The sequence below is a fragment of the Mercenaria mercenaria genome, chromosome 2 (assembly GCF_021730395.1).
Source record: "Mercenaria mercenaria strain notata chromosome 2, MADL_Memer_1, whole genome shotgun sequence".
NCBI lineage: Eukaryota > Metazoa > Mollusca > Bivalvia > Venerida > Veneridae > Mercenaria > Mercenaria mercenaria.
Window position 1 is genome coordinate 62,942,523 of NC_069362.1, and position 21,275 is coordinate 62,963,797.

A 21,275-nucleotide genomic window follows, 5' to 3' on the forward strand; every position below is an offset into this window, starting at 1 on the left:
CAGTCATTTTGCACTGAACGTTCTCTGTTTATCACCAAACATTCTGAAAATATGTAAATAAAAACATGAGTTTCATATAGAAAACTAGAGAAACTAGGAAATATATGTAACACCCATCATCCCGTACACCCTCGTATTTTATTGCATATTTGGCATTTTCGGGGATTTTTTTACTCATATTTGAAGAAAACGTGTAGGTACGTGTCTAAAGAGCCTATAGGAAGCTACGTCAGTGTCTCCGAGACGTCATATAACAGTATGTAATTTGATTTCGTAGCGTCATCAAGTGTAACCGTTGATATTACTCTAAATACCGCGTTTATGTAATAAAATTGGGTAGAAATGCAGTCAACCTATAGAGACATTGTAAAAAGGTTTTCTTTTTATTTTCATTTGTGTGTTCTTTCATGAACGTTCAGAATTAGATTATCCGGACAAATATAGAATGTCTGCTTCAGTGCCGTCCATGCATGGACTTTGTAGATCCTGTTTTTCAGAAAATGCGATTTTATCCTTTGACACAATAATTATATAACGTAAACAAACTTTAACTGTATTCACTTTTCTCAAATTAAAGCTTACATATATTTTGCATGTATCAGTGTATAGAAATACAAATACAGTTAATAAAAATAGTACTTACAAACAGATCTACAGCCACTTTATCATTTATACGAATGTCATTCCGTAAAGTTAACCAAAACATTGAACATAAAATGAAGTACACAGTAGCAGCAAAAGAACTTCTTAAAGTAATATTTACACATCTGTTTAGTATAAATACATTTGTGTATGTATAAACAAGTTTAAATACAGAAGCCTCGTGGCAACAAGTATTTCTATAGTATAAAATGGAATAGTTGTTCCTGTACGTGCACAGCGCCTTTGAAGACTGTGTACGTGTTCAGCGCCATTTCATAGGTTTCGACATTCTCTTTTTAGCAGCTTTGTTTTTTTTTGCCAGTTCGTTTCATGTTTATGATGGACTAGATACTTGGTCAACTTTTCGTGTGATTGTACTGTCATTTACTTCAGTAATTTGTATTTTTTTTGACAAAATTGAGCCGGTCCGTGGATACTGTCATCCCAAAAACTGCGAATGTATTCAAACTTCCCGAGTGTTCTCGGAAAATATAGGTGAAAGGAACAAAGTATGGGTACCGGAGGAAATCGGAAGGTAAGGGGCATATGATAGGATATATTAGAACATCTAAAACAAATGTTTATAAACAGATATACCTTGATTTTCCTGCCGAATCGGAGAAATGATCGGCCATTTTTCCGTGTAATCTGCCATTGTTAGTCACGTGATTTCCCACACTGATTAGGTAGCCTTGATACAGAGCTAGAAATGTGACTTTAAATTTGAAAGACCAAAAAAATAATACACCATTCAAATATTTTTTAAGATAGTGTTAACTATTTCTTGATTACTTACAAAATGATTTGTAATTGAAGTAAGGTTTTGAAATTAGAGTTGTATTTATGTTTACATGATTTTAATGTTTCTCATTAGTCCAATATTTACAGGTATTTTCATATTTAATTGTTTATATCACCAGAGACGGAAGAGTATTCCTCTCGGCCTGCTCGCTGTGTGTACATGTCGGGTCTAGCAGACACCTTAGTTGGGCAAACATGGTTAGACTTAGAATGTCTGGATCTGGTAATATATGTATATAAATATGATTTTTTTGTGTATTCACTTATTTAATAAAGACGCGTCAAGATATTTCCTGCTTCTCCTAACAAAATAATTGTATTTGTAAATTATAATTCTATCAAACTTATTATAACCCTTACAGAAGCAAGCCTCTGTGGCGTACATGCTGCGTATTTGCTGTGTATATGCCGCAAACACAGTAGTACGCCAGAGGAGTACATTTTACATACACCGCATGCCGCGTACATGCCGCGTACTATTTCGACAGGTACACAGCATGTACGTAGGAGGTCACTAGTACACTTCAAGTACGCAGCACAGACTCTGAAAATTTAAGGAGTACACTGCATGTACGCAGGAGGGACTTGTACAAGAAAATAGTACACTGCATGTACACCGCAGATACTTTGAAATTTGTGCAGTACACTTCATATACGCGGGAAACACTTGTACAATTTCTTTTGGCATTTTTACTTAGTTTTTTTTTTATAAGTTAAAGTCTGAAGTAAACTTCATATACGCGGGAGGGACTTGTTCATTTTCTTTTGGTGTTTATACTTTGAATTTTTTTAGGTGAAAGTCTGAAGTACACTTCATGCAGGAAGGATTTGTACATTTTTTTTTTTTTTGGAAGCAAGAACTTAATTTCCGAGTAACTTTTATCTTAATAGCATAGAATAGGCCTAGTTCAGATTACCCATACCGAAGAATATTCCTCCGGCCATTAATCGATAGCGGTCAGATTTTCTATATAGAAATAAGAAGGGCATGTACACATTTTACTTAATAACAAAATTACTAGAAATAAGAAACCTTAGGTGCAAAAATATTACCAAAGTTCAACATTTGATTCATCACAAGGTTTTTTTAAATTAAATTTTATCTTAATTTTTGATTCGTTCTTCGCATGAAGTTTGATGCCATCATTTCGTCATTTTTTCCCTTCTTTTTTCCATATAAAATGTGCAAAAATCTCAAACATGCGTTTCTTCAAAGCATTTTTTTGTATAAAACCATTGATATGAAAGCTTAGGTGCAAGAACTTTCCTACTCTCACTGAATTTATCTTTTGAATGATATTTATTTCATTTTTGTGAAATAAAAATTTGATTCGTTCTCAGACGGTTTATTTTCACTAATTTCGAAGAAAAATTAACTTCAGCGCGAAGTTGTTGTTGTAGCGTCATAAGCAGACGGTATTATAGTATGCCGCGTGAACATGCGGTATTGTGATCAAAACGTAAAAGTAATGATTTAATCATTTAATGTAATTTTACTTCGCGAGTAATTCATTTTTTGTTAATATCACAAATTAACAATATAAGAAATGCAATTAAATATTGCAATTAATATTTCGGTTCTAAAAATACAATACAATATATACAATACAAAATCTTTTATTGCATTAAACACACCAATGTTTATAGCAATTGACAACTAACATTTACAAATATACATTACAAGACAAAATCCAATATGTAGAAGCAAGAAAATGATTTTTCCAGGAGCAATATATTATAACATCCCTATTAGTGGTAATATCATATATATATTTATATATTAACCAGCAGACTACTATGGTTCGATTCTCTGGATATTTGCATAATAAACATATTTTGCAACATTTATAACTGTTTTTCTATTTTTACAATTTAGCAAAGATTCAAACTTGTTGAGTGTTGGCCAGCTACAATAATAACGTGGCAAGAACTTTCTCCGAAGAGTTGTATGTTTCGGACAGACTAATAAAAAATGGAACTCTGATTCGACCCTATTCATATTGCAAGATTTACACAATCTCTGTTCCCTTGGAATGTTATTATATCTGCCTGTTTCAATGAACAATTTGTGGGATGACACCCTATATCGTGTTAGGGCTACTTGTAATTTTCTATCTGGTATAACATCCAAATACTTTTCTTGGCAAAACTCAAACTTGAACAATGCATACGATTCTAGGCGTGGGGAGTTATTAATGTTGAAATACCAAGATTGGCAGTATGTATCAAAAATTCTTTGTTTAATTTTCAAAAAGGTAAGTTTATCCATTGCCTGGTTGTTCCAAACAAAACCAAACCCATTTTGTTCTAAGATTTGTTTGACGTACGAAGCCCAATTTTTGTTATTGTAACTTATATTGTTATCGGCGTCGACCTTAAGAACACTGTATACTTTGTGTAAGTTTGATGAGGTATCCTCCTTTAATATCTTTTGCCAATACCTAAGGACAATGATTTTACGAAAAATATGCATAGGCAGTCTACCGAGTTCCCAATATAATGCCGCAACGTTTGTCGACTTTCTAACACCTAGCAGACGACGCATAAATTTCAGATGCACCATTTCAACGTCAGTCGCAGGATGCACTCCCCATATTTCAGCGCCGAAATTGAGTATAGATCCTACTAAGGTGTCAAATAAAGCAACTTTTCTAGAAATTGGAAGTTCAATTTGTTCCATAATAGAGAAAAGATTGTACAATGAAATTGATGCGTGTTGCGCTATCAGTTTTTGCGTCCTCGACCAGTTACCGTTTTTGAACAGTGTAACCCCCAAATATTTAAAGGATTGAACGGTTTCTAATTTGTTACCATATATGTACACGTCACAGGGACTCGATCTTCCATTCTCGAATACCATTGCCTTGGTTTTGTTAACATTGATGCGCATACCCCAAGTATTACAATAGGTCTCAACGTCGTGTAGCATAGATTGGAGAGTTTCTACTGAGGTCGCAAACAGTACCATGTCGTCTGCGTACATTATAAGAAATAATTTGACATCGTCTATTGTGATTATGTTATTCAAGTTCGAATTTATATTTTCAAGAATGTCGTTCACGAAGAACATGAATAATAACGGGGAACTCGGATCACCCTGTTTTAATCCGATGTCTGAACTGAAGAATTTAGACAAAGTTTTATAACGGACACATGACTTGACGGTACTGTACATTGACCTCATTTCTTCTTATGTTGTTGTTCTCACCTTATTTCATATACATTTAAATATCAGTGTCAATTATGCCAATTATGTCAATTAAACACTAAAAGAGATAGCTTTCCTAACGACCCTTTGATCACAAATGCAAACTGTCGTAAAAAGGTAAAATACAGATTTTGTTGTATATATTTTACTTAATAATTTTTAGTAAATAAATTCAAGGTCCGCCTTAATCAAATTAAAGCTGGAATATTTAATTATGTCCGGAGCATTTTTGTGTACAAGAATGTTTTTGCAATGTAAATAATATCTGCATTTAAAACAGAATTGAATTTTACTTCAGTAACTTAATGATATATTTTTGTTTTCGTGAAAATTTTACCTGGTTTCATGATCTTTTCAGTTATCATAAATGTCGTCGTGATTAACTTACTTTCATAATTTATTGTACATGTTCAATTCAAGATAATTTTACATAAAACTAATTTCTATACTGTAATCCTATTGAATGATAGTTTATAGAAGTAATAAAATGTTATAATGCATCACGCATAAATCCTTTTTATTGGACCTGTAATAAAACTTGCCAATTACCTCTAAATAAGGAACGTTAAAACAACACAGACGTTTATAACACTGATAAGGCTATAATTGCTTTTGAATTACGGGTATTTTTGTAATTACAAGGTATAATTATCATGCGATTTTAATCTTACGCATATTTTTTATTTTGCAAGCAGTTTTCATATATTGGTGGAATATGTGTAGTTATATTAAAATGAATAATGTCTGCTTGAATACGGCAAAATACCTGTACCACGCTGATTGCCACTATCTTTTTTTTTAATTTTACAAACTTCCTATTTTACCAATATTTTAAGAATTACTGAATTGATATACGTGTGATGTTCAACCATTTCAGAATAAAATAATTCAAAACCTACACCTGTGTAATTATAAATTGTAAACAGCTGTTTAAAAGAAAAGAAAAAATAACTTACGTATGTATTTTTGTGACATAAGAATGGACGTGGTAGTGGCAGCAGGTATAATACGTATCAATCAGACAATTTTAAAATATATTCGTCAAGTTTATTTGTATTTTGTGACTTCCCTGTTTGATATTTGTCTTTGTTTTTTCTTTTTTTTTGACAAGAATGTGTTATGGCCGTAAAAGTTATAAAATCGTATAAAACATGGTTCGATCTTCTTTTTCTTTGGGGGGGGGGGGGGGGGGGCGCGGTGGTACCTAGGTCTTTTACACATATTATACTTAAAGACAGCGTTATTTAAAACAATGTAAAATCAGATCATATTTCTTAAATATATATGTCAGATTTTATTTTTCAACGACAGCATATTTTATAGATGGGAGACGCCGTAAAAATATCAATGCTTGTGCTATATAAATATAAAAGGAAGTGTCTATGGGTACGAACCTCCTTTTTTCTAGAGATTAAGGGTCATTTACATTTCAGATTTGGTTTGAAAATGAAAAAAAAAAAAAAAATAAATAAATAAAAGACTTCATCGATATTTGCCTTTAACTTGAATCTAAATGGTTTACAGATAGCAATGTTCACCCGATTTGTTACATTGTTTTTCGAAAACATGTTAAAATATACATTCTTCTTATATAAGAATATGTATGAAAATAATTTTATATGAAAGTATGGCTTTTATTGCTGATAGATATGTTATATTGATATAAAAATTAATTTAATTATTATAAAATAACATGTTAAAAATGCTATGGTTCAGAAAATTACATATTAAACATTCTTTTGATAAAAATGACTTGTTTTATTTCTAATGAAAAATCCCTTTTCCATAGTTTGTAACTCCAGTGACATTTCAATTAAGCTTGTTTAATTATCTTATGAAAAACCTTCTCTTTTATTACACTTGATATTGAAATAAACATCCAGGTGACAATACCCGGAGGCAGTAGATATCGACATCGCAATACCGGACACCTGTTACCAATACCAAGTAGCTGTTGTCTCCCCTGATATCGATTTTCTGCAATATCGGTCATGAGGTCAATTCTTCTTCATGGGTATTCTGAACAATGAAAATTTACCAGATGCAATGTTCATTTGTGAAGCTTACATCTTAGTGATTTCTGAGCTGCACCTTGCATGCAGTGTAAAAATATATTCTTTTTCATTCTGAATTAATCCTGGAGCTTTCTAACTTGGATAATTGAAAAGCATTTGCATGTCAAAAGTGTACTACAAACGTACTATCGGTGTATGTGCGGTGTATATCCTGCGTACTATTTAAAGCCCTTGATGTCATGTACGCATCATATACGCTGTATGTACACAGCAAGAGTACGCAGCAGGCCGTTTTCTTCTGTAAGGGAAGTATTAATGATGATGGATTCAATCATTTTCTCTGAAAAGAAATACTGAAGTACCTGTTTTTAGCTCACCTGTCACAAAATGACAAGGTGAGCTTTTGTGATCGCGCAGCATCCGTCGTCCGTCCGTGTGTAAACTTTTGCTTGTGACCACTCTAGAGGTCACATTTTTATAGGATCTTTATGAAAGTTGGTCAGAATGTTCACCTTGATGATATCTAGGTCAAGTTTGAAAGTGGGTCATGTGCAGTCTAAAACTAGGTCAGTAGGTCTAAAAATAGAAAAACCTTGTGACCTCTCTAGAGGCCATACTTTTCAAAGGATCTTCATGAAAGTTAGTCAGAATGTTCAACTTGATGATATCTAGGTCAAGTTTGAAACTGGGTCACATGCCTTCAAAAACTAGGTCAGTAGGTCAAATAATAAAAAAACGTTGTGACCTCTCTAGAGGCCATATTTTTCATGGGATCTGTTATGAAAGTTGGTCTGAATGTTCATCATGATGATATCTAGGTCAAATTTGAAACTTAGTCATGTGCGATCAAAAACTACGTCAGTAAGTCTAAAAATAGAAAAACCTTGTGACCTCTCTATAGGCCATACTTTTCAATGGATCTTCATGAAAGTTAGTCAGAATGTTCAACTTGATAATATCTAGGTCAAGTTTGAAACTGGGTCACGTGCCATCAAAAACTAGGTCAGTAGGTCAAAAAATAAAAAAAAAACTTGGGACCTCTAGAGGCCGTATTTTTCATGGGATCTGTATGAAAGTTGGTCTGATTGTCCATCTTGATGATATCTAGGTCAAGTTTGAAACTGGGTCAAGTGCGGTCAAAAACTAGGTCAGTAGGTCTAAAAATAGAAAAACCTTGTGACCTCTCTAGAGGCCATACTTTTGAATGAATATTCATGAAAATTGGTCAGAATGTTCAACTTGATGATATCTAGGTCAAGTTTGAAACTGGGTCACATGCCATCAAAAAGAGGTCAGTAGGTCAAATAATAAAAAACCTTGTGACCTCTCTGGAGGCCATATTTTTCATGGGATCTGTATGAAAGTTGGTCTGAATATTCATCTTGATGATATCTAGGTCATGTTCAAAACTGGGTCACATGCTTTCAAAAACTAGGTCATTAGGTCAAATAATAGAAAAAACCTTGTGACCTCTCTAGTGGCCATATTTTTCAATGGATCTTCATGAAAATTGGTCAGAATTTTTATCTTGATGATATCTAGGTCAAGTTCAAAACTGGGTCACATGAGCTCAAAAACTAGGTCACTATGTCAAATAATAGATAAAATGACGTCATACTCAGTTCAAAACTGGGTCACGTGGGGACAGGTGAGCGATTCAGGACCATCATGGTCCTCTTGTCCAATGAAAAGATCTTAAAGTCGTTATTTATCTGTGTGAATTCTACAGTGTCATTGCTATACAATATATATTAAATTATTTAACTAATATTTTCAGTGTCTTTAATATGTTTTTATTCACACATACAGGATAGATATGATGCCTGACTTGATAACTACTTATACACTGGAAAAATGAAATGTTACCTTAAAATGTTGCATTAAACTATATGAATAACTAATACTAGTCTTGTTTAATATATGTATACAGGCTGTGTTTGAGCGTTTATTGCTGGAGAACCCTGGTGCAGAGGTTATATCCACCAGAAAATGTCAGAAAAGACCTACCGAGGCATCTCTAGCGGGAGAGTCACAGGTCCTGAGATATCTGTACCAGTGTTTCGAAAGATGTTGCAACCTTAAGGCAGATAATCAGGTATAAAAATTCAGATTAGATTATTCCATTAGGACCATTACTCATATTAACAAGGGTTTGACTTACTGGATATTTCAATTGTATAACATAGCATTCTTCAGCTAATTGCTGGGGTCTCTGTGGCCGAGTGGTTATTGTCCCAGACTTCGAATCACTCTCGTGGATGTGGGTTCGAGTCTCATTCTGGGCATTCCTTCATGTGAGGAAGCCATCAAGCTGTCTTACATAAGGCCGATGGTTCTACCCAGGTACCTGCCCATGATGAAATAATGCAAAGAGGGTCACCTGAGGTCTTCCTCCACCATCAAAATGGAAAGTTGCTATATGACCTGTAATTGTGTCGGTTTGACGTTAAACCCAGGAAAAATGAAAAAATCAGCAAAGTGCTTGGTTAGTGTTCTGAATCATAATACGTAGGTACTTCATATAACACAAGGAGACTTTTACACACTGGCAGTTACTTTAGCACATTGTCCCAGCAGAACAAGAGAACAATCTTTCCAAATATTAGATCTACTCTTTTAGGTTAGTTTTCTTTGTAAATATGCATCATCACTTCATCTTTTTAAATAATATATGTTTAATATACATGTATGTACATTTTAACTTAATTGCATGCTGTATAGAAAATTGTCAAAAACTGTGGTTATCTACTTACTGTGAAATCATTTTATCTCCAAACAAAACAAGAATTGAGTGTAAGACAAAATGTATTTGGTTTCATTGATTTATATTTTTCCTTTACGCTTAATTAAATATGATCTATAAAGTAATTTTATGTTACTATTTAAGACCCATTCACATATATTTTCAATATTTCAGAATGCAAAGTTTGCAGACGTTCTACAGAGAAGTATTGAAGTGATTTTGTTGAATGCTAAAACATGTATGCAACAGGCAGAACTGTACCCGAGTCAAGTGTTATACCAGCAGTTTATAGATCTTTACATGGAGAACAACCATTTTCTATCTGGTATGTAACTGACATTAATTATAAAATTTATAATTTATTAAATCCATATTGTCATATGCAAAGACTTTTTTATTTACCGAAATACTTGGTAAATATCTGCATCATTCCCCCCTTAAATGAAACCTATTTCCCCCAGTTTGTAGACAAGTCCACTCAACATCTTTAACAAAGTTTTTTTTGTGGGCAGCGAAGCGTGACCACAGATTTACCATACCGCAAATTTACGGTCAAAACGCTTATCCGAAACCGAAGAACAAGTAGTTCCATGTCCTCCATAAATTTTATGTAATTCAAGTCTGTTTTACTTTCAGAAAGCTTCTGAGATTCAACTTTACCAAAAATGCACTGCTTAAGTACAAATCTGTCGTAATCTATATTTTATAACAAAACAACGCGTATGAAAATGAGCATGCTTGCTTTGATCACATGACCAAACAATTCTTCATCACGTGATCAAAATAAACTAAAATAACCTACAAAAATAGTATAGTACTTCAGCACCATCCGCGTAGATCTATTATCGGTATTAAAACCAAGTTGCGTCTTTTGTAAACGTTTTAAATTAAAACTCAGTTCCTGCTAGAAAAGTTAATCGAAATTGTATTATTATAACAACACCAAAGAGCTTGTTTTGGTCACATGATCAGAAAACATCTAACTAGCACGGCGTGCGTTCTATTTTCGGATAAAATTGCACCCATGTATCCATTGAACTTTGTAGCATAGAAATGGGTTTATGGAAAGATGTATTGCATGAAATCAACAGAAGAGGTGTTATCCTGTTTATTTTTCATAGAGAAAGATACGATCCTTTCATAATATTTACGTAAATAATTTCTATTTGCACAACTTAGGAAAATAATTGCAGCTGTAACGGAGGGGGTGAACAATTCGTACCTGTTTCCCGAAAATACGAACGTATGCACTTCAGTTTGATTTAATATTACATTCCAGCTGGTGTTTGTGATTGACATATCATTAAAGGGTATAATAAATTAAAAAGAAACATTATTTTTAACAAATTCGCCTTTAATCGCCAGAAGATTTGCGGTGTTTTTGTCCCCAAATATTCACGTTCTGGCGTACGATTTCTTCTCGGATAATTATACAATAGCGGGATTCGGAAGACTGCAATGAAATCATTTGAGATCATTCAAACTAAGTTAGAAAAAATTCAATTTTCAGTATTTAAATTTGAACAATAAAATTCGTAAAAAGGTCCTTTGGAAGCATAGAATGCAACAAAGAAGAATAATAGCAGACTCTGTTTGATTGAGTGTGTTCATGAGAGATAATGACATGTGCAACACCTCTTACACCCCCTAGCACTGGCTTAAGCAGAACTCTATTACACATATGTTGAATGGACTCCATGATCCCAAAAGACCAGAAAATATAACAACACTATTTAAAACATGCATATTGTCATGTTTATGAGGCATATGGGTGGTTTTCAAAATAATGAAGCAAAAGTGTGACATAGGGGTTGAAAATTCAAACTTATTTCTGATGGTGGTCATCTATTTTTTATTATAGCAAATACTTCAAATTTGAAGGAAATAACTTTGGGGAAGTGTTGAGAAATGCCAATAAGAAAATATTTCAGCCTTTAATTCGAAAGTTCAGTGAATTTCCAGTAAGGTGGGTGATAAATGTTGCATGGTTTTATGACAAGGAAATATGTATAACAGTAATTTTTTCAACATAAATGATAAGTAATGGGTGTATGTGTACGGTTTGAAACTTATTTAATCATATGTTTGTGGACATTGGTTTTTAAAATCACCCTTTCTGCACAAATTTGACATGAAAATAAAACTTTACCTAGAAAAGTTGTTGCTGAATGCAAAATAACTACCATATAATTATAAAACCAACTTTTTTCTGACATGTTGCATGTTTATAACCTTATGCCAAATTTCAAGAATGTCCAGTAATTCTAATTTCTAGAATTGTCTACTCAAAATTGAGTTTTTTTACAGATGCACAGGGGACACATACTGAAGATCAGTGTAATATTCATCCATTATTAGTTTTCTATTCATAAAAGACTACTGGTAATAAACTTTAGACAAATACTATCAAAAAAAGTTATTCCATAAAATAACTACAAAATTGAAAATTTTCACTACAAAACCATGAAAATTCAACAAAATGTAATGCTTTAAATGAAAAATAAGTGACTTTATACATAACTAACAAACTGAAATCATTTAATTTAAATGAACTGCTTATTCATATTAGAAAAATGACAAAATACCATGCATGATAAAATGGAATAGTAAAATTCATACATACTTTATAATGTTACTAAAAAGGGTGCACAGGGGACAAATTGTATCAAAATATTTATTCATAGAATATGTTCATGGTAAGTAAAATTCTTTTAACTACATAATATTTACTAGTGAACATTTACATATTTAGGTAAACTTAAGAGCTTAAGAAGCAATAAAATTGATATTTCCACTTTTAAACTTGAAAATTGGCAACTTCGGAAAAAATGCAAACAATGAATTTTTAATTGTCCAGGGTTTCTTATATAATGCTAAATTATCAAGTAATGCCTAAATTTTGCATACACACTGCTAAGAATAAAGAAATGCCACCACAAATTACAGTAATGCTATGATAATTGATATATGTCATAAAAAGGGTGCACAGGGGACATCACTTTTGGCCTTGTGAATGTTTAAACAGTCAGTAATATGTGAAGTTGAAGGCTGCTTTTGTATCTGTTGTAACTCCCTTTCAAGGAAAATAAAGTAAATCCCATTTTATTTAAAGAATAAAAGATATCTGACACTTAACAACTGAAAAGGTGCACAGGGGACATTTTTAGGTGTATAGACATTCATCAAGTTTCTGAGAAAGTCGATTTATTAAAGAAAAAAATCATACTGTGTCTTCACAGCTGAAAGGATAAAGATCTTAGAAAAACATTAAGACTTTAGAAAAGTAATAGGGTTATGAAATTGTAGTGTTCAACATTTAATTTAGTATTTTTTTCACTATTTTTCGTGAAAAGGGTTCCATCACAAGATGTGAAATAGTGTTAACAATAAGATGTAGGTAAAGAAAAGAAGTATTTTATTTAAATGTGCAGAGTTTAAGTTACATTAAAAAGCCACAGCTGTAACAATAAAGCATGATTTTAAAAAGTAAACCTCAGTTGAAAACTATACTTCATGTAAAATGTCACACTTTTTTGGGTGCACAGGGGACAAAATTAGCTATATAATTTAATATAACTTTAAAACTGCTTGAGCCATCAAGATAAAATTCCACACATTTATTGAGTACATTGATTTGGATATATTTTGCTCCAAAACACATTCTAAAACTGAACTGAATTAAAGTAAGGTGAGAGAGAAGAAAAAGCTTCATTATTTTGAAAACCACCCATATTATATTAATCTTCAGCTGAAAAATGACTGAATGCAGCCGGAAGATCATGATGTGTGCTGATATTGGAGATAGTAGTAGTTGTTTTGGTTGTTTTAAAATTGAAGGAAACATTTAATTTCATTGTTAATATTCTTTTATGGTTGCTTTTAGTTTAAGAACTATTCTGAAATGTCTTTTATCTATGTAATTTATGTATGATATATTCATAGCCTGCTTTTACCAAGATGAGATCTCATTTGAAAAAATAAAATAAAATAATCACCTGTCAATGTCACAGGGGCCTAACATGGAAACCCGTTTCTGATCAATAACTTGCGTACCACTTGACCCAGAATGTTGAAACTTCATAGGATGATTGGACATGTAGAGTAAATGACCCCTATTGATTTTTGAATCCCTTGATCAAAGGTCACTGGAACGAGAGCTTTGAAAACAGTTTCCAACCAATAACTTTAGAATCATTTGACCCAGAACCTTCAATCACGATGATAGGAATTACAAAGTTGATGACCCTTAATGTTCTAGGGTAACATGACTTAAGGGGAAGTTCACAGAGCATGAAGATGAAAAAACTCTTTCTGGATCAATAACTTGAGAATCACTTGACCCAGAAAGTTGAAACTTCATAGGATGATTGGACATGCAGTGTAGATGACCCCTGTTGATATTGGACTCACTCGATCAAAGATCAAGGTCACAGGGGCCTGAACATGGAAAACGGTTTACTTGAGAACCATTTGACCTAGAATTTTGTAACTTCATAGGGTGATTGGACATGCCAAGTAGATGATCTCTATTGCAGCCAATCATTAGTATCTCTTTGTCTTTCACTCCTATCCTCTATTGACTTCTTGCCTGTTACGAATATGCATTAGGGGACTAGGGAGACATGGGCAACTTCTAATTTGAAATTTAATTGCCCTCATTGGAAGGAGGAGAGGTATATTGTAATGTTTGATGATGGATGTTGGTAAGTCTGTAGACAAATAAGTTTCCGGGTGATAACTGGAGAACTCTTGGGCCTAGGATCATCAGATCGGAAGTTTTGTCATGACAAGCAAATGACCCCTTTTGATTTTGAGTTCAGTAGGTCAAAGGTCAATATGACATTGACAATAGAACTTTTTTGCAAGAAAAAAAAATCTAGATTATGCTTTGGTCTTAGATCACATTTGATACGGAGGTCATCTAAGACTGGTAAATGACCCATGATTATTGATTTAAAATCAATAGGTTAAATGTCCAGTAGGTAGTGACCAAATAATTTCTGTTCCTTGCCAGTTAATTCATGCAAGTGTTCTTCAAGCTCTTGTTATAATTAGAATCTCCAAACATCACATAATTATCAATTAGTGCATGACATTTGCTCACATTTACTGTTATTCCCCTTGTTCCAGTAAAACAGGGTGTTTCCCATTGATTTGTTAAAAAAATGCTTATAATTCAAAAAAGATTTTGAGCAAAATTAACCAAACCTCACAAAATTTTCAATAAGCACATGAGCTTTGACCATATATTATTTTATTCCCTTTGACAGAGTAAAAGCAAAGATTTTACCCTTGATTTGGTAAAAAAAAAATGTTGAAAATTCTTATTAATCAAAAGTAGTTTAACTAGATTAACCAAACTTAAGCTAACAGTTCATGCCCATTACCAGAAGCAGTCAACCCCTGCCCACATCAGTCCTCTCAGTGCTTTGATTTCAAAATTGGTCTGTAGGTTACATACAGAAAGAAAGGTTTGGAATGCATATGGGTAATGTTTAAGGTCACCATTATTAATCCCCCACCACAAGTGGTGGGGGATTATAGGAATGTCTCCGTTCGTTCGTCCTTCCGTCCTTCTGTCCTTCCGTAACATTTTGTGTCCGCTCTGTATCTCCTAAACCCCTTGAAGGATTTTCATGAAACTTGGGTCAAATGATCACCTCATCAAGACGATGTGCAGGACCCATGAGTCAGTCATGTTGGTTCAAGGTCAAGGTCACAACTCAAGGTCAAAGGTTTGAGCCTTCCATTTCGTGTCCGCTTTGTATCTCCTAAACCCCTTGAAGGATAATCATGAAACTTGACTCAAATGATCACCTCATCAAGACAATGTGCAGAACCCATGAGTTAGCTATGTCGGCTCAAGGTCAAGGTCACAACAAAAGGTCAAATGTTTGAGCCTATCATTTCGTGTCCGCTCTGTATCTCTTAAACCTCTTGAAGGATAATTATGAAACTTGGATTAAATGATCACCTCATCAAAACGATGTGCAGAACTCATGAGTCAGCCATGCCGGCTCAAGGTCAAGGTCACAGCTTAAGGTCAAAGGTTTGAGTCTTCCATTTCGTGTCGGCTCTATATCTCCTAAACCCCTTGAAGGATTTTCGTCAAACTTGGATCAGATGATTACCTCATTAAGAGGATGTGCAGAACCCATGAGTCAGCCATGCTGGCACAAGGTCAAGGTCACAACTGAGGGTCAAATGTTTGAGCCTTCCATTTTGTGTTCAGTCTGTATCTCCTAAACCCCTTGAAGGATTTTCATCAAACTTTGGTCAAATGGTCACCTTATCAAGAGCTCATGAGTCAGCCATGTCAACTCAAGGTCAAGATCACAACTCATGGTCAAAGGTTTTAGCTCTGTATCTCCTAAACCCCTTGAAGGATTTTCATGAAACTTGAGTCAAATGATCGCCGCATCAAGACGTTGTGCAGAATTCATGAGTCAGCCATATCAGTTCAAGGTCAAGGTCACAGCTAAAGGTCAAAGGTTTACCCTTTCACTATCCATAACAGTGGCGGGGGATTTAGCTGTCCTTCAGACTGCCTTGTTGATTTTGCAGTAAACTTCCCCACCATTGTTCAAAGTGTCATTGTAGCCCACTGGACCAGCAGTCCATAGGTGTAAATGGTTGATGATTCGTTGATCTGTGGTACTTTTATGATTGTATGTGAATTTTAAAGACTAGTGATTTAACTTCAAGTAGAAGTTAATTATTTTTCAAATGAGAAAAGAGCCATTCAAATGCAACTTAAATTGCAGCAAAAGCCATGGTTTTCATGCAAGTTCCATGTCTCTTTTAAAAACATTATTCAACCAAGACTAAGATAAAAACTTTAAATACATGGCAGTAAAGTCATTGCTGAACCATTTTTATTTATTTATGTGGAAATTTTTTGCAAAATTCACTGCTTAGATAATGCTAGTAGAGCACCATTATTTGTGAAAAACCATCGAAAGTATATATTTCCTATTTATAGACAACAGCCTGGTGAAGGAATTCTTCACTCGTACAGCAGCAGAGATTCACACTCACTCCGAGGATGGTACCCTGCTCCAGGTTTTCACACCTGTCCTGGATGTTATCAAAAGCAAGTTCCAAAATGAACTGACACTGATGCATCCTGCTGTTAGCAGATATATAGATCTACTCATGTTCTTCTCAAATAGTGTTCCACTAGCAGAGGTGAGTTGTCTCGATCACATGTTGTGATGGGAATTCAAATTTTGACAGAATATCCCATTTCTGGTTTGTTTGTTTTGGGTGGATTTTAAGACAGACTGACACTGTTGAAGGCAGCTCTTCCAATGACCCTTCAGGCATTATTTTAGGCCTAGTTTTGCACCTGGGTTGAACCAATGACCAGGATTATTTTCATACTGGAAAGACTTCACCACCTTAAAACCTCTGGTTGAGTAGGAATGGATTTGAAGTCTGTGCCCTGAACAACTGTTCTGTAAATACTTCTAGCAAAAAAAGCTCTTAATCATTCATGCCCTTAACATCTGAGACTTCTAGAAAGAAAAACATGCTCGGTGCTTCACAAAAGTGCACTAATCAAGGAGAAAATGACATTGTTAGGTAAAAAAGAAAATGGTAAAGTTTCTTGTTTAAAGTGGGTAGTTGAGGAATGTCCTCACCTGGAATGGATAGAACAATTTATTTCCAGCCAAATCATGGCATCATTACCTCCCCAGCATTCAGTCTAGGTGGATACTGCTGGAAACAGTACCAATTTAAGTAATTTTTGTAGTCTAGCCTGCTTACCACTGCGCCACTGACTCCCAATGTGTGTGCTATTTTATACATAACCACAAAGTCATATTTACAATCTGCAAACATATAAAATCTTCTCCTTATCAAAAAGTAAATACAAAGAGGTGGTGGTGTTCAGGACCTTATGCAGCTGACATTGCTTGTGTTAGTTGAATAAGGATAGAGATATTACGTTGTTTTTTTTTTTCAGTGAATTATTTAAATATTGGAGTGAAATATATCTGTATTTTCGCAATGAAAAATATATTGAAATTTTGTTTGATCAAAGTATTTTTCATTCATGAACACAAGATCTTGCATTTTCACCCATGTCAGTCATTAAAATATTGCATCTGGTATATATTGTGATCTTATACAGAAACAAATAAAATATCTATCTTCTACATATTTTCAGACATTTATGGAATACACGACTCCAGAGAAGATAACGAAAGAAAAGGATTTTGAGTTTACATTGCTTGGTTCTGTTCTTGGTTTGAGTTGTATTCCAGAAATCAATAAACCCATTGATCTGTTCAACAACCCATCCAGTACCTCCAAACAAGGACATGATATTACAGAGAGAGATATTTGGCAGGTAAGTTCTGTTCCTCTGATATGTGGACTTTCAAAAGCATAGTACAAAATTAATGTTGGTTAGCAGTGTATTTAAGAGTCTTTTAAGGGTTATTCTTTTTTCAGTTGAGGATTATTACGTTTAGACCTATTTGTTTTACATGTTTTACATCAGTTGTAGAGAAAATTATCTTAACATATGTCAACTGCCCTTGAATGACCAGCACTTGCACCTTGGTAAGGAGTTGTGAAGACCATAGTTAAAATCAGCTCACACCAGAATCTGAGCCGGCATCCTCCAGGTCTTGAGTCAGAAACTTAGGATTTCTGTATTAGATTACTGTACAAAGATATCTCTTGATCGATTTTTAGCTCACCTGTCACATAGTGACAAGGTGAGCTTTTGTGATCACCCTTAGTCCGTCGACCGTCGTAAGTCCGTGCGTCCGTTCCGTCCGTGCGTCAACAATTCCTTGTCTGCACGATAGTGGTTTCATTTATGATTTTATTTTAACCAAACTTGCACAAAACTTGTATCACCAGAAGGTCACGGTTTCTTTCTTGAACTGGCCAGATCCCATTATGGGTTCCAGAGTTATGGCCCCTGAAAGGGCCAAAATTAGCTATTTTGACCTTGTCTGCCAATAGCAGCTTTATTTATGATATGATTTTTACCAATCTGGCACACAACTTGTATCACCACGAGATCTTGGTTCCTTTCTTGAACTGGCCAGATCCCATTATGGGTTCCAGAGTTATGGCCCCTGAAAGGGCCAAAATTAGCTATTTTGACCTTGTCTGCCAATAGCAGCTTTATTTATGATATGATTTTTACCAAACTGGCACACAACTTGTATCACCACGAGATCTTGGTTCCTTTCTTGAACTGGCCAGATTCCATTATGGGTTCCAGAGTTATGGCCCCTTAAAGGGCCAGAATAAGCTATTTTGACCTTGTCTGCACAATAGCAGCTTCATTTAAGATTTGAATTTAACCAAACTTGCACACAACTTGTATCACCATAAAATCTTGGTTCTTTTCTTGAACTGGCGAGATTCCATTACGAGTTCCAGAGTGATGGCCCCTGAAAGGGCCAAAATTAGCTATTTTGACCTTGTCTGCACAAAAGCAGCTTCATTTATGATTTGAATTTAATCAAACTTGCATAAAACTTGTGTCACCATAAGATCTCGGTTCCTTTCTTGATCCGGCCAGATCCCACAATGGGTTCCAGAGTTATGGCCCCTGAAAGGGTCAAAATTAGCTATTTTGACCTTGTCTGCACAATAGCAGCTTCATTTATGATTTGATTTTAGCCAAACTTGCACACAACTTGTATCACCACGAGATCTTGGTTCCTTTCTTGAACTGGCCAGATTCCGTTATGGGTTCCAGAGTTATGGCCCCTTAAAGGGCCAGAATTAGATATTTTGACCTTGTCTGCACAATAGCAGCTTCATTTAAGATTTGAATTTAACCAAACTTGCACACAACTTGTATCACCATAAAATCTTGGTTCTTTTCTTGAACTGGCGAGATTCCATTATGAGTTCCAGAGTGATGGCCCCTGAAAGGGCCAAAATTAGCTATTTTGACCTTGTCTGCACAATAGCAGCTTCATTTATGATTTTAATTTAATCAAACTTGCATAAAACTTATGTCACCATAAGATCTTGGTTCCTTTCTTGATCCGGCCAGATCCCACAATGGGTTCCAGAGTTATGGCCCCTGAAAGGGTCAAAATTAGCTATTTTGACCTTGTCTGCACAATAGCAGCTTCATTTATGATTTGATTTTAACCAAACTTGCACACAACTTGTATCACCACGAGATCTTGCTTCCTTTCTTCAACTGGCCAGATTCCATCATGGGTTCCAGAGTTATGGCCCCTTAAAGGTGCCAAATTGGCCATTTTGGCTTTTGCAGCCATATAGAGACTTCATTTATGGTTTTATTTGATACAAACTTCCAAAATATCTTCAACAACAATAAATCTTGGATTCCATGACAAATCAGATCCAATCGTAGGTTCCAGAGTTATTTTATATCTGATTACCTCCCCTGATTGTAATCAAAATGGATTTATATCAGTAAGTACTTATAGGACTTATTTGAAATTTCATTATCGTTATTAGTTGGACAGAGACAATCAGGGTAGATAACTATGGACTGGTTTTATGTCAAATTACCTCCCTTTATTTCAAATTAAAATGGGTATATCTCCATAACTAATGAAGATACTGATCTGATATTACATTTATGTCAGCAGATTTATTTGGCAGATCCTTCTTTTGTTCAATTACAATATTTTATTTTTTTAATTACTTCCCTTTTACGTTACTATAAATAGCTTATTTTTAGTAACTTTTTTATTATTGGCCTTGGGAAAAACCGAGACCACTTTTCTGTGGTACAACATGGATGGTACCTCCAATTTTTAGCTCACCTGTCACAAAGTGACAAGGTGAGCTTTTGTGATCGCGCGGTGTCCGTCGTCCGTGCGTCCGTCCGTCCGTCCGTAAACTTTTGCTTGTGACCACTCTAGAGGTCACATTTTTCATGGGATCTTTATGAAAGTTGGTCAGAATGTTCATCTTGATGATATCTAGGTCAAGTTCGAAACTGGGTCACATTCCGTCAAAAACTAGGTCAGTAGGTCTAAAAATAGAAAAACCTTGTGACCTCTCTAGAGGTCATATATTTCACAAGATCTTCATGAAAATTGGTCAGAATGTTCACCTTGATGATATCTAGGTCAAGTTCGAAACTGGGTCACGTGCCATCAAAAACTAGGTCAGTAGGTCTAAAAATAGAAAAACCTTGTGACCTCTCTAGAGGCCATATATTTCACAAGATCTTCATGAAAATTGGTCAGAACGTTCACCTTGATGATATCTAGGTCGAGTTCGAAACTGGGTCACGTGCCGTCAAAAACTAGGTCAGTAGGTCAAATAATAGAAAAACCTTGTGACCTCTCTAGAGGCCATATTTTTCATGGGATCTATATGAAAGTTGGTCTGAATGTTCATCTTGATGATATCTAGGTCGAGTTCGAAACTGGGTCACGTGCCGTCAAAAACTAGGTCAGTAGGTCAAATAATAGAAAAACCTTGTGACCTCTCTAGAGGTCATATATATCACAAGATCTTCATGAAAATTGGTCAGAATGTTCACCTTGATGATATCTAGGTCAGGTTCGAAACTGGGTCACGTGCCGTCAAAAACTAGGTCAGTAGGTCTAAAAATAGAAAAACCTTGTGACCTCTCTAGAGGCCATATATTTCACAAGATCTTCATGAAAATTGGTCAGAACGTTCACCTTGATGATATCTAGGTCGAGTTCGAAACTGAGTCACGTGCCCTCAAAAACTAGGTCAGTAGGTCAAATAATAGAAAAACCTTGTGACCTCTCTAAAGGCCATATTTTTCATGGGATCTGTATGAAAGTTAGTCTGAATGTTCATCTTGATGATATCTAGGTCAAGTTCGAAACTGGGTCACGTGCGGTCAAAAACTAGGTCAGTAGGTCTA

The 21,275-nt window shown here is 34.7% G+C and overlaps 1 protein-coding gene across 5 annotated transcripts in view; it reads left to right on the forward strand.

The window, feature by feature from the left end:
- Positions 1-21,275, forward strand: part of LOC123564123 (ubiquitin conjugation factor E4 A-like) — a 121,214-nt gene that overhangs the window by 55,703 nt on the left and 44,236 nt on the right. For all 5 annotated transcript variants that reach the window (XM_053536730.1, XM_053536728.1, XM_053536731.1 and 2 more), the window contains exons 4-8: positions 1,563-1,666; positions 8,597-8,761; positions 9,584-9,734; positions 16,392-16,597; positions 17,583-17,765. In XM_053536730.1, the coding sequence (XP_053392705.1) occupies positions 1,563-1,666; positions 8,597-8,761; positions 9,584-9,734; positions 16,392-16,597; positions 17,583-17,765 (809 nt within the window). The remainder of the gene's footprint in view (positions 1-1,562; positions 1,667-8,596; positions 8,762-9,583; positions 9,735-16,391; positions 16,598-17,582; positions 17,766-21,275) is intronic.